The sequence below is a fragment of the Pararge aegeria genome, chromosome 7 (assembly GCF_905163445.1).
Source record: "Pararge aegeria chromosome 7, ilParAegt1.1, whole genome shotgun sequence".
Lineage (NCBI taxonomy): Eukaryota > Metazoa > Arthropoda > Insecta > Lepidoptera > Nymphalidae > Pararge > Pararge aegeria.
Genome location: NC_053186.1, coordinates 6,745,737 through 6,760,385, shown reverse-complemented (window position 1 = coordinate 6,760,385; position 14,649 = coordinate 6,745,737). Strand labels below are relative to the sequence as shown.

Genomic DNA, 14,649 nt, shown 5'->3' with positions numbered 1-14,649 from the left:
ATAAAAAGGGATTTAAAAATATCATCAGTGTTTTTTCTCAACATTTGTCTATTTATATTCACTTATAAAAGCAATAAAGAATAAAAAAGTGACAGTTGGAGAATCACTCGGTGGGCGTAAACTGACAGTAATACCTCAACGCTTCGCTTATGAGGCGTGCAAAAAAGAGAAAATATCAAGCATCTAGAACATCTAGTAATTATATAGTCATTTAGTGATGTAGTAAGAGTCAAGGTTGCTACAGATGAATAGAAGCAATATCGTGGAGCGAAAAAAAATGAGCCATCGCAAGACACCTGACAGATGTGAAACACCGAAACTAAGTCCTACTAAGCCTAAAACTAAGCCCTCCATACCAAGAACATTTCCCCGTTTCACTCCTTAAGAAAAATCGTTCTTCATGAGCAATTAGTTATACATATTTATCTTAACGCAGCAACCACGGGCAATAAATCGACGTGATATTTCCATAGGACAGATTGTTTATAACGCTGGACAAAGGCTACTTTTTTAAATATTGGATAGAAGCAGGCGTTACTTTGCGGAAATCCATGATATATTATCAAAATTAAGCTTAATTTGCTATACTCCGTGAAAAGCAGGAGAATCTGTGTGGTGTTATTTAGAATTTCTTCAATCCTTATACTCCACACCAAACAGATCTTCGGCAATATACCCTCTACGAACAATAATAATTGTTAAGTCTTAACAATTATTCATTGTAAAGTCAACATCTCCTGATAATGCTCCGGTTTCGGAGCGAAACGTGCGTAGAGGGTATATTGCCGAAGATCTGTTTGGTGTGGGGTATAAGGATTGAAGAAATTATAAATTACACCACACAGATTCTCCTGCTTTTCGCGGAGTATAGCAAATTAAGCTTAATTTTGATAAGCTACTTTTTTATTAAAACTCACGGTTCCTTTCGGATATATCAAACCGTAATTCTGGTTTTACCCATTTCAAGTTTTAAAGGTATGTTAAGGTCTTGTAATAATGCATATGAAACTTTTTTTTATACAGTATACCATACGAAATATACAAAGGGCTTTTAATTAATACCAGGTTTCCTAGTAAACCAGGGCAACTTTGAATACAGTACCAGTCTAAAGCCCAGACTGGACCAGGTTACTGTAGTCACCTGTGCGTAAAATAATAGGAAATGAATCGCTGACACAGGTAGATCTCAATTTAGTTCCCATTACCTACTTATTGTACCACAAAACAGCGAGACCCAGACAGCGTGAGCGATGGCATGCTTATGTGATCGATATTGTCTTATGTGTGCAATTCGTTATAAGTTATAACTTGATTTCTTCAATGTAAGAATGAATAGGCATTTTCTAGACTTCATCATTGCTTTCCATCAAGCATGACTATCTTCAAGCGCTAGCTTATCGGTAATTGCAGTTGTAGGTATTTCCAGAAGGATTTTTGCAGTTGCGTAAAAAATGAAGTTCCCGTGATTTAGCCACCAGGCAATGAGTTTGAACACCATGGGGTTTTAGCAACTAAGAACCCGACATAACCACAGCGTATTGTGCGATAATAACGATGAGGATTTCCCCATGGAAAACCAAAAGACGAGGTTGCTTTTGGTAGAATACCGGCCGCTTAGTTCTATTTTTTAATCTAAGGCAATATGCCGAGTCCCGACTATTTTGGAGTACTATGGGTGCAATTAATAGTTTTAGTTGTTACATGGTAATTATGTTTTTATTTTTATATTGCCACTGTTTTGATTTTCTATTTTGTACCACAAATTAGTATGTTACCTTTATTTCATTCTTCTTTCTTAAATTCATATTTCCTAACTTTTGTGCTCGTCAGTACACGGGGTACAGTGAGGTCGTGAATTAAAGACAAGACGACCCTCTCTCCGTTTGTGGGGGGGGAGGCGGGAGGCGGGAGGTTGTCTCGTAAATACGACTCTTCGGCACAGTTCGCTACCTGCTTTGTGTAGCTACAGTAACTATTGTTTAATCTAATTACACTGATCTCTCCATTCGCAGTCAGGGATACCATTGTGGGATGGTGATAGCAAAAATAACCCGGGTGTGTTTATTCTTGGCTTCTCTGATCAAGGCGCGTTTTAACTTCGTAACTTTGATTATAAGTTAACTATATATTCGACTAGCTGTTGCCCGCAATTTTGTCCGTAATGATTTTTAGCAATCCTCATGTGGCACCTAGTGACTTTGGGGTTCGTTTTAAAGGAGATTTTGATTATTTTATGTAATATTAACTCCAATATCACGAGACATGTTGTTTTTTGTTCTTATATAAAATTAATTCTAAGTAGGTATCACCCCAGATTAGGAAATTGGATATTGGTCCCGGTCATTATCACTACCATGTAATAATAACTGTGATTGTTGATTGGTGAAATATGTTATTTTAAGCCCGCTAACTCGCATTACAGTAGCAGGGTGGGCTTCATTCTAAGTACCTCTCTAAGCTCTCCTATGATAGGAGGTCTGTGCCTGTGAGGCATTAATGGGCTGAAAATTATATAGTAATAAAGCTTTTTATATACGTATTTATTAAAATTTTGGCATTATCGTAATTCAAAAGCGGCAACCACTGGGCGTTTCTAGTTTATAATGAATGCAATTCTATAATATAACCCGGTGATGTCTAAAACATCTGTCGCTCCGGTCGCATTCCAGCGACGGACGGACCACTTGTGTTATGATAATACCACTTGGGACTAAACGCTGAAACCTTGATCATCTTCTTTTTTTTATTCCACTACAATTTAGCCCTTGAGTGCAATCTCACCTGATGGTAAGTGGTGATGCAGTCTGAGATGGTCACGGACTGACCTGTTATCATCGTCGTAAGATAGCCAGTTTGTTGATGTCATACAATACTAGTAATAAACGACTAGGACACCGGGAGGTATCTTTGCGTCGTTCGAGTCCATGTAGGACGAAAGACGAAAGAAATGTATCGAAAATGCATCCGTATTTATATCAAAATACCCACTAACTAAACATCTAACTCTCATGAACATTGGTTGTTAATCAAATATAATTTTAATTGTTTCTTGGAAACTATTTATTAATTAAAAAATAATTATTAGCATATTATAAAAAAAAAAAAAAAAAACAATTACCAATTAATCGAATATTTGACCAATATAGATTTACAGTTATCAAAAGTTTAATTACTTACCCACTTTATAAAATTACTGTAACACTAGCCTTGACAACCTACCTGGGAGAGCGGTGAGCGCTGTCGTTTTAAGAGGGAGGTCTTGAAATGTAAATAATTTCAAAATTTTCTCTGGTTTGGTCTGGTGGGAGGCTCCAGCCGCGGCTAGTTACCATACCGACAAAGATGTGCCGCTAAGCGAATTAGCGTTCCGGTACGATGTTTGATATAACTAGCATACCCCTAACAGGTTAGCCCGTTACCATCTTAGAATAAAAAAAAAAGCATAATCCCACGTTATTCATGAAGTGCCGGGAGAACTCCTCCACCTAACTTAACTTCGATAAAAGTAATATTTTAGAAGAAATGAGCAGTTGACATTTGGCTATTATAATTAAATATACATAATTGCAAACCTACCCACTAAAAAGTGTAATAACAGTTTACGGACAATAAAATAACCGACTTTGTAAATTTTGTTTGTTTATTGTTTGTAAAATATAGACAATTACTAGATACTTTCCTTGCTACTATATAAAAGGCATTACATTTTACTTGGCACCGACTTAAAAATTTAGTAAAATATTTATTTCTTGCTTTTCTAGTTGTTTAACAAAGTTTGACCATTTTTTTTTATAATATGTGTAGTAAAAGAAACACATTTTGAAATTGCCAAGAGATTAGACTCATGATGTGAGATAATAAAAATTCCGACAAGTGTGAGTGAGACTCACGCATCAAGGGTTCCGAACCTTGGAGGGAAACTTATAAATAGTTATTTAAACAACAAAAACAATAACAGAAAAAAACAAACCGCATAACTAAGGTTGTTTGTAATAAAACGTTATTGCAGATATCCTTACAAACTAACAAAAGTAGATTCCTATGACGCACCTATCAAAATTAAAATTCCAACTCACCTGTTTTTGTCCCTTTTGTAATGCAATTATGTGAAAATATTTATCGTTTATTTCCCTTACAATCAAGTTAACTTGCTAAAGATAACCTATTTTATTACTATTTTACTAAACTATTATCAAATATTAAAGCATGACTATTAAACTCTTGGTAGTTATACCAGACGGATAAACACGTACCACAAGCATTCGTTTTTACCATTTTGATAGCGGAATCCTAAAAAGTCACCTCGCATGGATCTATAAGTTTATTTATGAATCGTTCGACACGTTGTATTAACTCGTCAAAACAAAACCCGATCGCGACAGGTGGAGGCTGGAGACTGGTCGTATAGCGGGCCTAATTGCCACATCCGGACCTCAGGCCCTGCGCGCACTGCACTCTAAAGCAGGCCTCTGTCTCTTCTGTGTTATTTCCCAGTGGCGTGCCCTTCATACATGCACAAAAGCACTGCCTACCCTAAAATTGATATATAACTCGTAAAGGATTTTATCGTTTTATGCAATTTCCCGCTGTATGCCCTGGTAAGAAACTCAGTGCACGCCACTATCACTTCCATATCGGAATTTAAAACATTGTAGGTAAAGAAGCGGTGATAGCCGAGTGGGTAGGACTTCGACTCACTTTCGGGGGGCCGAGTTCGAATCCCAGCATGTACCTCTACTGTCAGTTAAGTGTAAGTTATGAGCGTCTTAAGCAAGTAAAATATCACTTGCTTCAACGGTAAAGGAAGACAACATCGTAAGGAAACCTGCATGCCTGAAAGTACTCCGTAGTGTTCTCGATGGTATGTGGAGTCCACCAATCAGCACTGGGCTAGCGTGGTGGACTACGGCCTGAGCCACTTGTCATTGTGGGAGGAGACCCGTGCCCTGTGGTAGGCCGATAATGTTCATAATATGATGATGATGAAGTATAGTAAGTTTAAGTTGTGTTATTAACGGCTGAACTCGATAGTTACATTAAATCAATGTAATCACTCATGTAATTTTTTTTGTCGGAGATTGCCCTACTACTAATAGTTTCGAACCCATTAACGGGGCACACAAGGACGATGTGCCGTGCCACAGGATCTCAAATATTGGCAAATAAATTAAAACTTTTACTTCATGGTAGTTATCTTCGGAAAAATAGTAATATAGTTTAAACGGTTAAAATCAGTCTATAACTTTCAGAGCCCACTCGGTACACAGAAACAAAGAAACAAAAATTTTTTCTGTTTATTATATTAGTATAGACTCCCAATTTTTGACCCGATGCCAGAATACACATTGTAACCAGTAGCGGTAAGCTTGTTCAAGCAACGAGGCAAATGCTTTGATTACTAATGTTAAAGATTTTGGATGTCTTAAAATAATCCCTTATCGCTCACTAGGAGCTACATTCAAGTGACCTATTTCGCCATTATACACATCGGCCTCGGTGGCGCAGTAGGCAGCGCGTAAGTCTCATAATCTTAAGGTCGTGAGTTCGATCCTCACCCGGGGCATAAATTTTTAATTTTCTTTTTAAGTTTTTACTTTTATTTTCTTCAATTACCTAGGTAAAATAATGACATTACTTTGCTTTAATTTTTTTTTCTATTTTACTTTAAATGCTATAATAAAAATTAAGCGTACGTGGAACACCTAACGGAGAAGGTAACCAACGGTGAAGAAAGACTGGAAAATCATACTCAGTCTTTTTTCTTTCTCTAAACAACAGGCCTTCTCATAGAGAGATTAAGAGCTTAGAGAGCTGGGACAGGGCCTCTTCCCTCTATGGATATATTCATTATGAGAATAAATTAGAAATATTGGGTAAACCTACGGCATTGCAGCATGTCCAATGCCGTAGGCTTTAATATATTGCCAAAAGTAACAAGTGGACAAAAATCGTGTTTTAGGTACCTACCTAAAACACGATTTTATTAAAGTACATCGTTTCTTGTTAGGTACATCTCTGGCGGAAAACCCACCCAAAGGCAAGTTTTACATAAAGGCATTTTTTTCAGCTTATAAGCAAAATATGAGCATGGACATAAATCAAGATTGAACAAAGGGAATTTAGGTCTGTATCAAAAGGTTACTGGACAAGATTTTTCGGTGTTATGGATATGAAGTAAGGAACAGATAATAGACATATATGGCAAGAAATGTTGCGTGAAATTGAAATAATTAATCTAAATCTTTTATATTATATAGATGGAAGGAAAAACTTCGAAAGATTTCAATTTAAAAAAAACACTCACCATTCCATTGTCCATCCCTCCATATGGCGACTGGTAACCCGCTTTTTCTGTGACTGCAATTACACGTTATTTATTAATACATGAAGTAATCAAGAACACCATTATTTCACCAGCCAATTTTCGCGATCCTCAAACTTAAATCACTGTGATTTTCTAATTGTTTTACGTGTTATGCCATAACCTATAATAAATGTTTAATTATTTTTTCTATCCAATCTTATATGTATATTTTATATATTATGTATATTTATTTAAATTAAATATGTATTTGTCTTTACTATCCCGTACTCTTAGTAAGTTTTATCTACAAAGGTTGCCTGTAAGAGATTGCATGCAGCAATAAGGCCGCCTTTGCATGTCTACATTGTGTACTGTATACTCTTTACTGTTTCTTTTCCTGTATGTTACGTGCAATAAAGTGTTTCTTCTTCTTCTTCTTCTAATATTAGAAATTCGAAAGAGGATCTGTTTGTTACCATGTTACTCTGTACAGGTCAACGTCGACATAGCTTCGACATGATTCGTCGAGATTGGTCGGTATTGCCACTTCAGCCATATTCAGAAAACCAATGAGACAGTTTTGCATAGGTACATATAATTTGTATGGATATGCCAGGAATAGAACCTCCCACTTATAAGGCCAAAACATCAATACCAATGAGATTATTGAACTAAAGAGTAACCCCCCCTCTTCCTAAAAGGCCACTCAGCGAAATGACGACGTAGATGTGTTTCATAATTAGCCGGTTATTCCGCGATTGTCTGACTCCATAATGCCCATTTGGAGGGGGAAAGGCCCCATTGTTCTGGGGAGACAAGGTAGCGAGCTCCTTATATTGGAAATGCGAAAGGTTTGTCCTAATATCGCTTTTTAACCCAATTAATATTATTGTGTACTAGCCCGCGGCTTAGTCAGATTGTTTTGGCTTTTAATAATCCCGGGGGTCTATTTAATTTCTTTGGTTAGGAAACAATAAAAGAAGGTAATAATGAACTATCATATAGATTATCAACATTAACATTGCAAACATTTTTATTCCATTCTAAGTTAGCCCTTGACTGCAATCGCAGTACGCACCGGTGATAAGGGATGATTTACTCTAACCTGCAAGCGGGCTAACGATTAGAATATTGAACTAAGGATCATGAGGCCTTGGGTTCGATTCTTGAGTCATGTTTTTTCTGTAAAGAAATTTTCTGTAACCGCCCGAAGTTAGAAAATTTGCGTTCTCCAACGCCTTGCCTAACAATGTATGTTAAGCAGTCTTCGTCTTTTATCACTAGCAAGTGATGTTTAAATCCCGCCATCCACATTGAAGTAGCGTGGTGGGTCAATGCTCTTATTCATCAGTCCTATACTATGAGGTGCCCAGCATGGGGCTTTACTATGTTGACTAATGTATATATTTTTTTCATAATTTAGCTATGACCTGTATAAAGAACATATATATATGCATTTCAAGTGCACTTATCGATTATTTCCTCCTATATACCAAGGCAGTGCCTCACGTAACAATGTCGCGTATAATTCGCGACTTGTCGACGTGACAGCCGACATTAGCCCCTTCCAAACCGCCTCCTCTACATAATAAGCCAAACTAAATTACACTTTGTCGTTTTTCGTGCTGTTTCCAGTGGTACCGATATAAAAATAACAATTAATGTTAACATAGGATAAAAACAGGCGTCACTTCGAGGAAGACGACAATATAATAATTCATTTTAATTAGCTATATATTCGCAAAAACAAAATCAAGGTATCCTGAGGATGTTCTGGTGCATTGCACTAACCACTTAGTTAAGAAATTATATTATACTAGCGGACCCCAGCGCCATCTGTCGGGCTGATTTGTGAATCTAAACCATCCACCCAAACGCATACCAAAAAAATCATTCATATCGGTCCAGCCGTTTAGGAGGAGTTCAGTGACTTACACACGCACATAAGTAATATATATTATAAAACGTTGGGTCTCCAGATTCTGGAGTGGCGAGGTAGGTGTAGGTGTAGTGGTGACAGACGACACAAAACGAGTCGCAGGAAGGCGCTAGATACAAGCAGCCACACTCCCTACAAAAGAACTGTGTTACGAGTGGACGTCCTTTAGTTGATGGTGATGATGATAATGATGATGCAGTCTCTTATTTTTTCTTATTTAAAGTCCCTTTTTTAATGTATAAGCGCATTCCTACAATAAGTAACGAGTAAATACGGAGTCACTGAATTATTTCAAGCCCCGCTTGTATTCTGTAGCTAATCAAATTATACGGTGCTGTGCTTTGTGGGGTTGTCCAATGGTAATGAAAATTTTAACTAACTTTAGGTCAACATTTCGTTTTAAAAATATTCAAAGAAAAATACGTTCATATAAAATAATGAAAAAAGGAGATACTCAATGAATTAAGAGACATAATTTGCAGAATTATTTATACCTATCTAACCTAATTATACATTCCTATTCGAATTGTGAAATAGTACATAATCATTATATATACATCACGTTACTTCTTGCAGATTTCTCATAATTAAAGAATTATTTATTATATTTAACAATTTTTGTCTTTACCTTACTATATGAAAGCATTATTTTACAAACCATTGTTGTATTTTAACTTTGTAAATTATTAACTTTTTTGAGTTTAAGTGATCATGGGCCATTCAAAATTACCCGTTCCCCAGTCAATGCAGAGTTGAACTGCTATTTCGTGATTTTTTTTCTAATTTGGTACCCCCCACCTCTATCGTACCATATAAAAGCTCGCCTCAAAGAGCGACAACTAAAGTTACTGAACGATATCAAACTCCGCACCCCTTGTATTCGCGCAAATTATACGCTATGTAACTGAGTGATTGTCCAATGGTGACGACATATTAAAGAATTAAAGACTTTCTGTTTTTTTATGCAACGCTACCAGTACTAGTCGTACCATTTGATTAATTCTAAGAAGACGAGTCACCAAAACTTAAACGAGTTAACGAATTTCTAAAATCGTACATATTTGTCCTTCTTATAATTAAATTTTAAAACAAGAACAAAAAATAACGAGGCCCTATTTTATATGGCCATCCAATGGTAACGGTAGCGATGATAGTATTTTTGACACTTATTCTATATATTCTTTCAAATCGCACGATCTTACTTGGCTGGCTTGGAGTTGGCTCTCCGAGACTTTCAAGTATATGTGCCGAGAAAAGTGTCATCATTAAATTACGAATAACTATATATGCATAACCGCTCGCGCCTTCCGTATGTCCGGCCGACGTTTAAAAAATAAAAATATATAAGTTTAGAATAATTGAGAACCTCCCTCGTTGTTTTTATAGTCGGTTGGTAGAAGCGAAGAGTATCGATTGAGTAACAATGATTTAAAGCTTCGCTTGTAATCTGTAGCTAATGAAATTATACGGTGTCGAGCATTGCGATTGCCCAATGTTGACGACATATTAAAAGCATATTTTATTTCTCGAGACAAATTATGATGCTTGGCGTAAAAGAAAAATAAAACTTTTTTAAGATTCAACCATTTGTTTTTACCATAAGAACCTCTTTGGTTTTAATGGCTAGTTAAATTTGCTCATCAAATAAGGCTCACGCTATTTTTATTTGAGTTTCGTACCTTCTCCCGTTCCGAGAGACGTTTTTTTCAAACATGCGTTAAGAAATTTGACTTCCAAAATAAATCTGCCCATGATCATTATGTAATGACACAAATAATTATAATTTTTAATATGACAGTCGGCCTCTAATTTATAAACGCAAGGTCGCTTGCTTCCACCTACATAATTTGCAAGTAACTTTTGAAAACCATTATAAGTACGTCTCATAGTTACTTCTTTGACTAGTGGTTAGTATGTTCGAATACTAATCAGGTCTATGTTTCGATTTCCAGTTTAGGCCGAAAATTGTATCGTGGTTTTCTGCCAAGAAATCTATAGTATCCAGAGTAGGCGTAAGAGCTAAATTACTAAGACGTTTATCGCATTGCTCTTTTATATTTATAAATAAAAACAATATGTCAATTTCGGGCCCTACGCGGCACCAAATCCTAGGAACTTGTGATCCACAGTCGAACAAGCTCTAGTGCAGTACACACTATACTGTACTGTACTGTAATGGTATAAAACCCCATAAATCTCCACTTGTTTCACGGTGAATGAGCCCGCGATGAATGGATTGTATGGAAGTGGCGTGGAGGGTGCAGAGATAGTGGTTTTCGTTCCATACAATGTGAGATTTATAGGGTGGTACCCTTACGTGTATTTATAAATTCTTCTGACGGCCAAGCATTAGTAATCCCAATCTGTACGTTGATGGGTGACTAATTTTTTTATAACCATGTATTATTCTGACGGCTAAGCCACTAGACCCAATATGTACCTATGTTAATCGTTATTATGTATATCATTTTTTTTCTAACTATATATAATAGTTGTTTCCCGCGACTTCGTCCGCGTTCGGTTTTGTTTTTAAAGCATATTATAAGTTGTTTTTCAATTAAGTTTTGTTACGTGTACCTAGTCCTTAAATTTTTTAAACTCGCGATAACTTCGAAATCAAATGTCCGATGGGAATAAATAAAAAAGTATTTTACTTTCATATAAGTACCACTGATGATAAAACTACTTAATTAAATAAGAATTAATACTGTAATACTTATGAAACCCAACTTTGTTTCTACCGACGCGCTCAAAAAATTTGTACCTTTGTATTTAGTACAAGTCTGACATTCGTAATTAAGCCGAAATCGAAGAACTAAATAATTATACAATATACAGAATCAATAGCTCCTATTGCGACTTAACTATGTAACAAAATAAAATAAACACTAAAACCTTCCGCAGTCACTATTCATTAGTGAAAACCGTATGAAAGTTCGTTGGGAAGTTTTTCACGCCCAGACAGACAGATAGACGCGGGGGGGCGGGACTTTAGTAAGATAAGTACTTAAATAACTTAAGATAAGGTCATTAATTGTCAAGTGGGTACAAAGACACCGCCTATAAAATAAGAACAAATATTATCCTGAGATATGATTAGGTATATTGTCAAGTACCTAACGTATATAAATTTGTTAATTTTCATTTAAATCAAAATGTGTAATTAATTACAATAGATTTACATGACACGTGCATGTGTGTATGTTTGTGTCAACTATAGTTTTTATATAAAACATATCAATGACCTCAATCTTATTTCTGTACCACAGTAAGGCGTGACTTCATAGTCAAAATTCGTTTAAAGATTTGCTAATAAAAGTACGTGATGTTATATTAAGCATGTGACCTACGTTAGTGAAAAAAGCTACCTTCAATTTATGAACTCGAACAATTAGTAGTTCTTGAGGTGCTTTCATACACACAAACCTGTTAAGCTGTTAAGTTGGATAAAATTATTTATTATTTATACTATTTATTTGCACACAAATAAAAATACAGAAGAAGAATAAAAAAAAACACAGACAAAAGCAGTATACAAAAGGCGGCCTTATCGCTTCGTAGCGATCTCTTCCAGGCATTCTTATAAAATTATTACATATATGTAGTTATAACGAATTAGATTTTGTGCGAAAGTTGCCACATCATCATCCTCAACCCTTTTATTTCCCACTGCTAGGAGGAGCATAGGACAAAGGGATTTATATCATGGATCATCCAAGCTGCTTAAATGTGAGTAGATGGGCTCTGAAAATTATCATCACTTGCTATTGATAACAACCGGGACCGACAGCTTAACGTTGAATCTGAACCTAAGGTTTTCCTAATTCCGGACTGGTAGCAAGAACTTCATGTCAGACAAACATTACAAAAGTTTCGACTTTAAACAATTAACAATTAAGCTGATAATATTTATCTAAGGTATAAATAAGTTCACACTCCTGTTGGCTTCTTGTATATTAATTTCAAAACTAGGACCTCGGGATCGGCAGTCGTGCTAACCATTAATCCACCGGGTCGTAAATTACTAAGTTAGCGATTAATAACAATATTTTTCGAATCAGTTGGCAAATCGCGGTCACGGATTACATCAATTACATGAATACGGGTCGACAATAGACATATTTCGAGAGGGTGTGTGAAAACGGCCGTGCACGTGTCGCGAGCGCGTCGCTTCGGCTGTGGACAATCGCGTTTTATGGGTACGCATACGTTTGTTAATGTTTATAATAATTCATCTTTTATAAACTTATATAAATATTAATAGCGTAGTATGACCTGGTCACTCGGCTCGCTTGTGAAGTGAGCTCGGCTGGCTAGAGTGATCCAGAGGGGATCCACTGAGGCCCAACAGCAGCCCTACGTGAAAAAGCTACGTGATTTGATTTACATGAAAATTGACAAATTTATATTGGTACATTACATGACAATATACCTAATCATCTCCCAGGATACTATAAAAATGCTACGTGGTCGCTCTATGCACTTTTTAATTATACTTTTGTGTGTGAAAACCTTTTTTAATGAGTGCCACTTCATACATGATTTGTATATGATGTTTAAACCTCATTTCGGAGTACTGAGTATCTGAACTACTTGCCTCCCGTTATATTTTCTCATACTAAAGTAGCCCCCTACCGCATTAATTGCACGATATATCTTGCAAAATTACGGACTTTCATACACATTTTAGTCTCCTCTCTAACCCCTGAAAATATTAAAGTTATACAGCCATTAACTTTCTTACAGAATTCGTATCAAATGCAATGGAATATTTATTTCAAATTCGACAGTTGCTTCCAGATTTAGCGTTCTCAAACCAAAAAAATACCGGTTTTTTTAATACTTATTAGTAAAAAAAAATCTAGTTCTTCGCTGACAAATACACATAAGCTGCGGATATGTACATATAATTAAAAATCAGGTAAACATTTCACCCCTTCCGTATCTCCCAAATCACTATCTCTCAATTAAGCCAAGTTAAATAAAATTAACCCTAAAAAAGCAAGCGCGTGGTAATATTTACCCCGTCATAGGTCCTCCTAACCAACGGGTGACCCGAACTGTTTGCCCGCCTAAACAAATATTGGGGGTTCTTTTAAACGATGACGATTTAAAAGCCGGTCTTTATCCAGATATTGGTAAATTATTAAGCTGCTGATGAAGATATATAATATATAAAATATTGCCGATAGATGACGCTTTTGATGCGTACGTTTAATAAAACATGGGTACAAGAAAGTTAGATGATGGCAATAACTACATTCGTAAACTTAAAACATATGCTACGAGAGTTCCAAGCGCGCTCTGCACGGCTAGCGTGGGCAGGAGACAATTATCCCCCCGGAGAAAGGGGGGAATACAAACATATTTTCTTCCACAGCTTCACCAACTCTTACAACTTTTATAATAATTTTACACCACCTATTTGTTCTCGCTCTTGTTGTCTCCTAATCCTAAGGTTGCCTGGCAGAGATCGCTTTTAAGCGATAAGGCCGCTTTTTGTATTCTACTCCAGTTGTTGTGTTTCTCTCTATTCGCCCTTTATTTTCCTAACTGTGTAGTGGTGTACAAATAAAGAGTTTAAATAAATAATAAATAAATAAAAACTCTCAGAGCATTTGGGCAAGTGGAAATAATTTCCAAATAAGATATATGTGTAATAAACTTCTCCTATTCCATGCTCCCGTGCTGTAGCAGGTGGACACGTTAATTATATCCCCTGTCAGAGGATATAATCGGGGGATGTAATTTTTGTCTCCTGCCTGTGCTAGCCCTGCTGATCTAAGAAGATGGGCTTCTTCTTAGATCAGCAGGGTTAGCACAGGTTTGAGTGCGGTGAATACGCAAGTGAACCCCGTGCTCTCACTTATAGGGCTATCGAGGGACACACAGAGTTTTTAGTGGGTGCAAGTCCCACATAACTACTCCGTTACCCCCAACGGAGTGGTATGCGTCAGGCATTTTCTCTGTAGTGTTAGCACAGGCTGTCACCAAGCTGGGTTCATTTATCGTCACCCAGCTTGGGTGGTGGGTATATGTATATTATTTTAGTTTCTCATTAATTAATATGAGACAAAAGCGGAGCCGAATGCTTCCAAGCAAACTTAATACAACTAAATAATTTGCTTTCTAAGTCACTAGTACTGTTCTTGACGGAAAACCCCAATCCCTAACAGTTGTTTGACCGCCACCAAGAATCGATCCCAGGACCAAGTGCTCAAACCAAGTGACCAGTTCGGCAGTCAGAGAGATGACAATGCTTTACCACCATCAGCCTATTGTATCCCCATGCTGGATACAGGCCTTCTCTCTCTTTAGAACACAGACCCACCCCACTGTTCCAATGCGGGTTGGTGGGCTGACACCATTTTTATGACAACATGTAACTGACAATCACCGATCTTAT

General features: G+C 36.6%; 1 protein-coding gene and 1 non-coding gene across 3 annotated transcripts in view; one reads left to right on the top strand and one right to left on the bottom strand.

Annotated features, from left to right (window-relative positions):
- Positions 1-14,649, bottom strand: part of LOC120624984 (transcription factor 12-like) — a 110,579-nt gene that overhangs the window by 76,978 nt on the left and 18,952 nt on the right. For both annotated transcript variants that reach the window (XM_039891866.1, XM_039891868.1), the window contains exon 2: positions 6,305-6,357. In XM_039891866.1, coding sequence (XP_039747800.1) covers positions 6,305-6,357 — 53 coding nt within the window. The remainder of the gene's footprint in view (positions 1-6,304; positions 6,358-14,649) is intronic.
- Positions 5,491-5,563, top strand: Trnam-cau. Its single transcript has one exon. It is a non-coding gene; the product is annotated as a tRNA-Met (tRNA).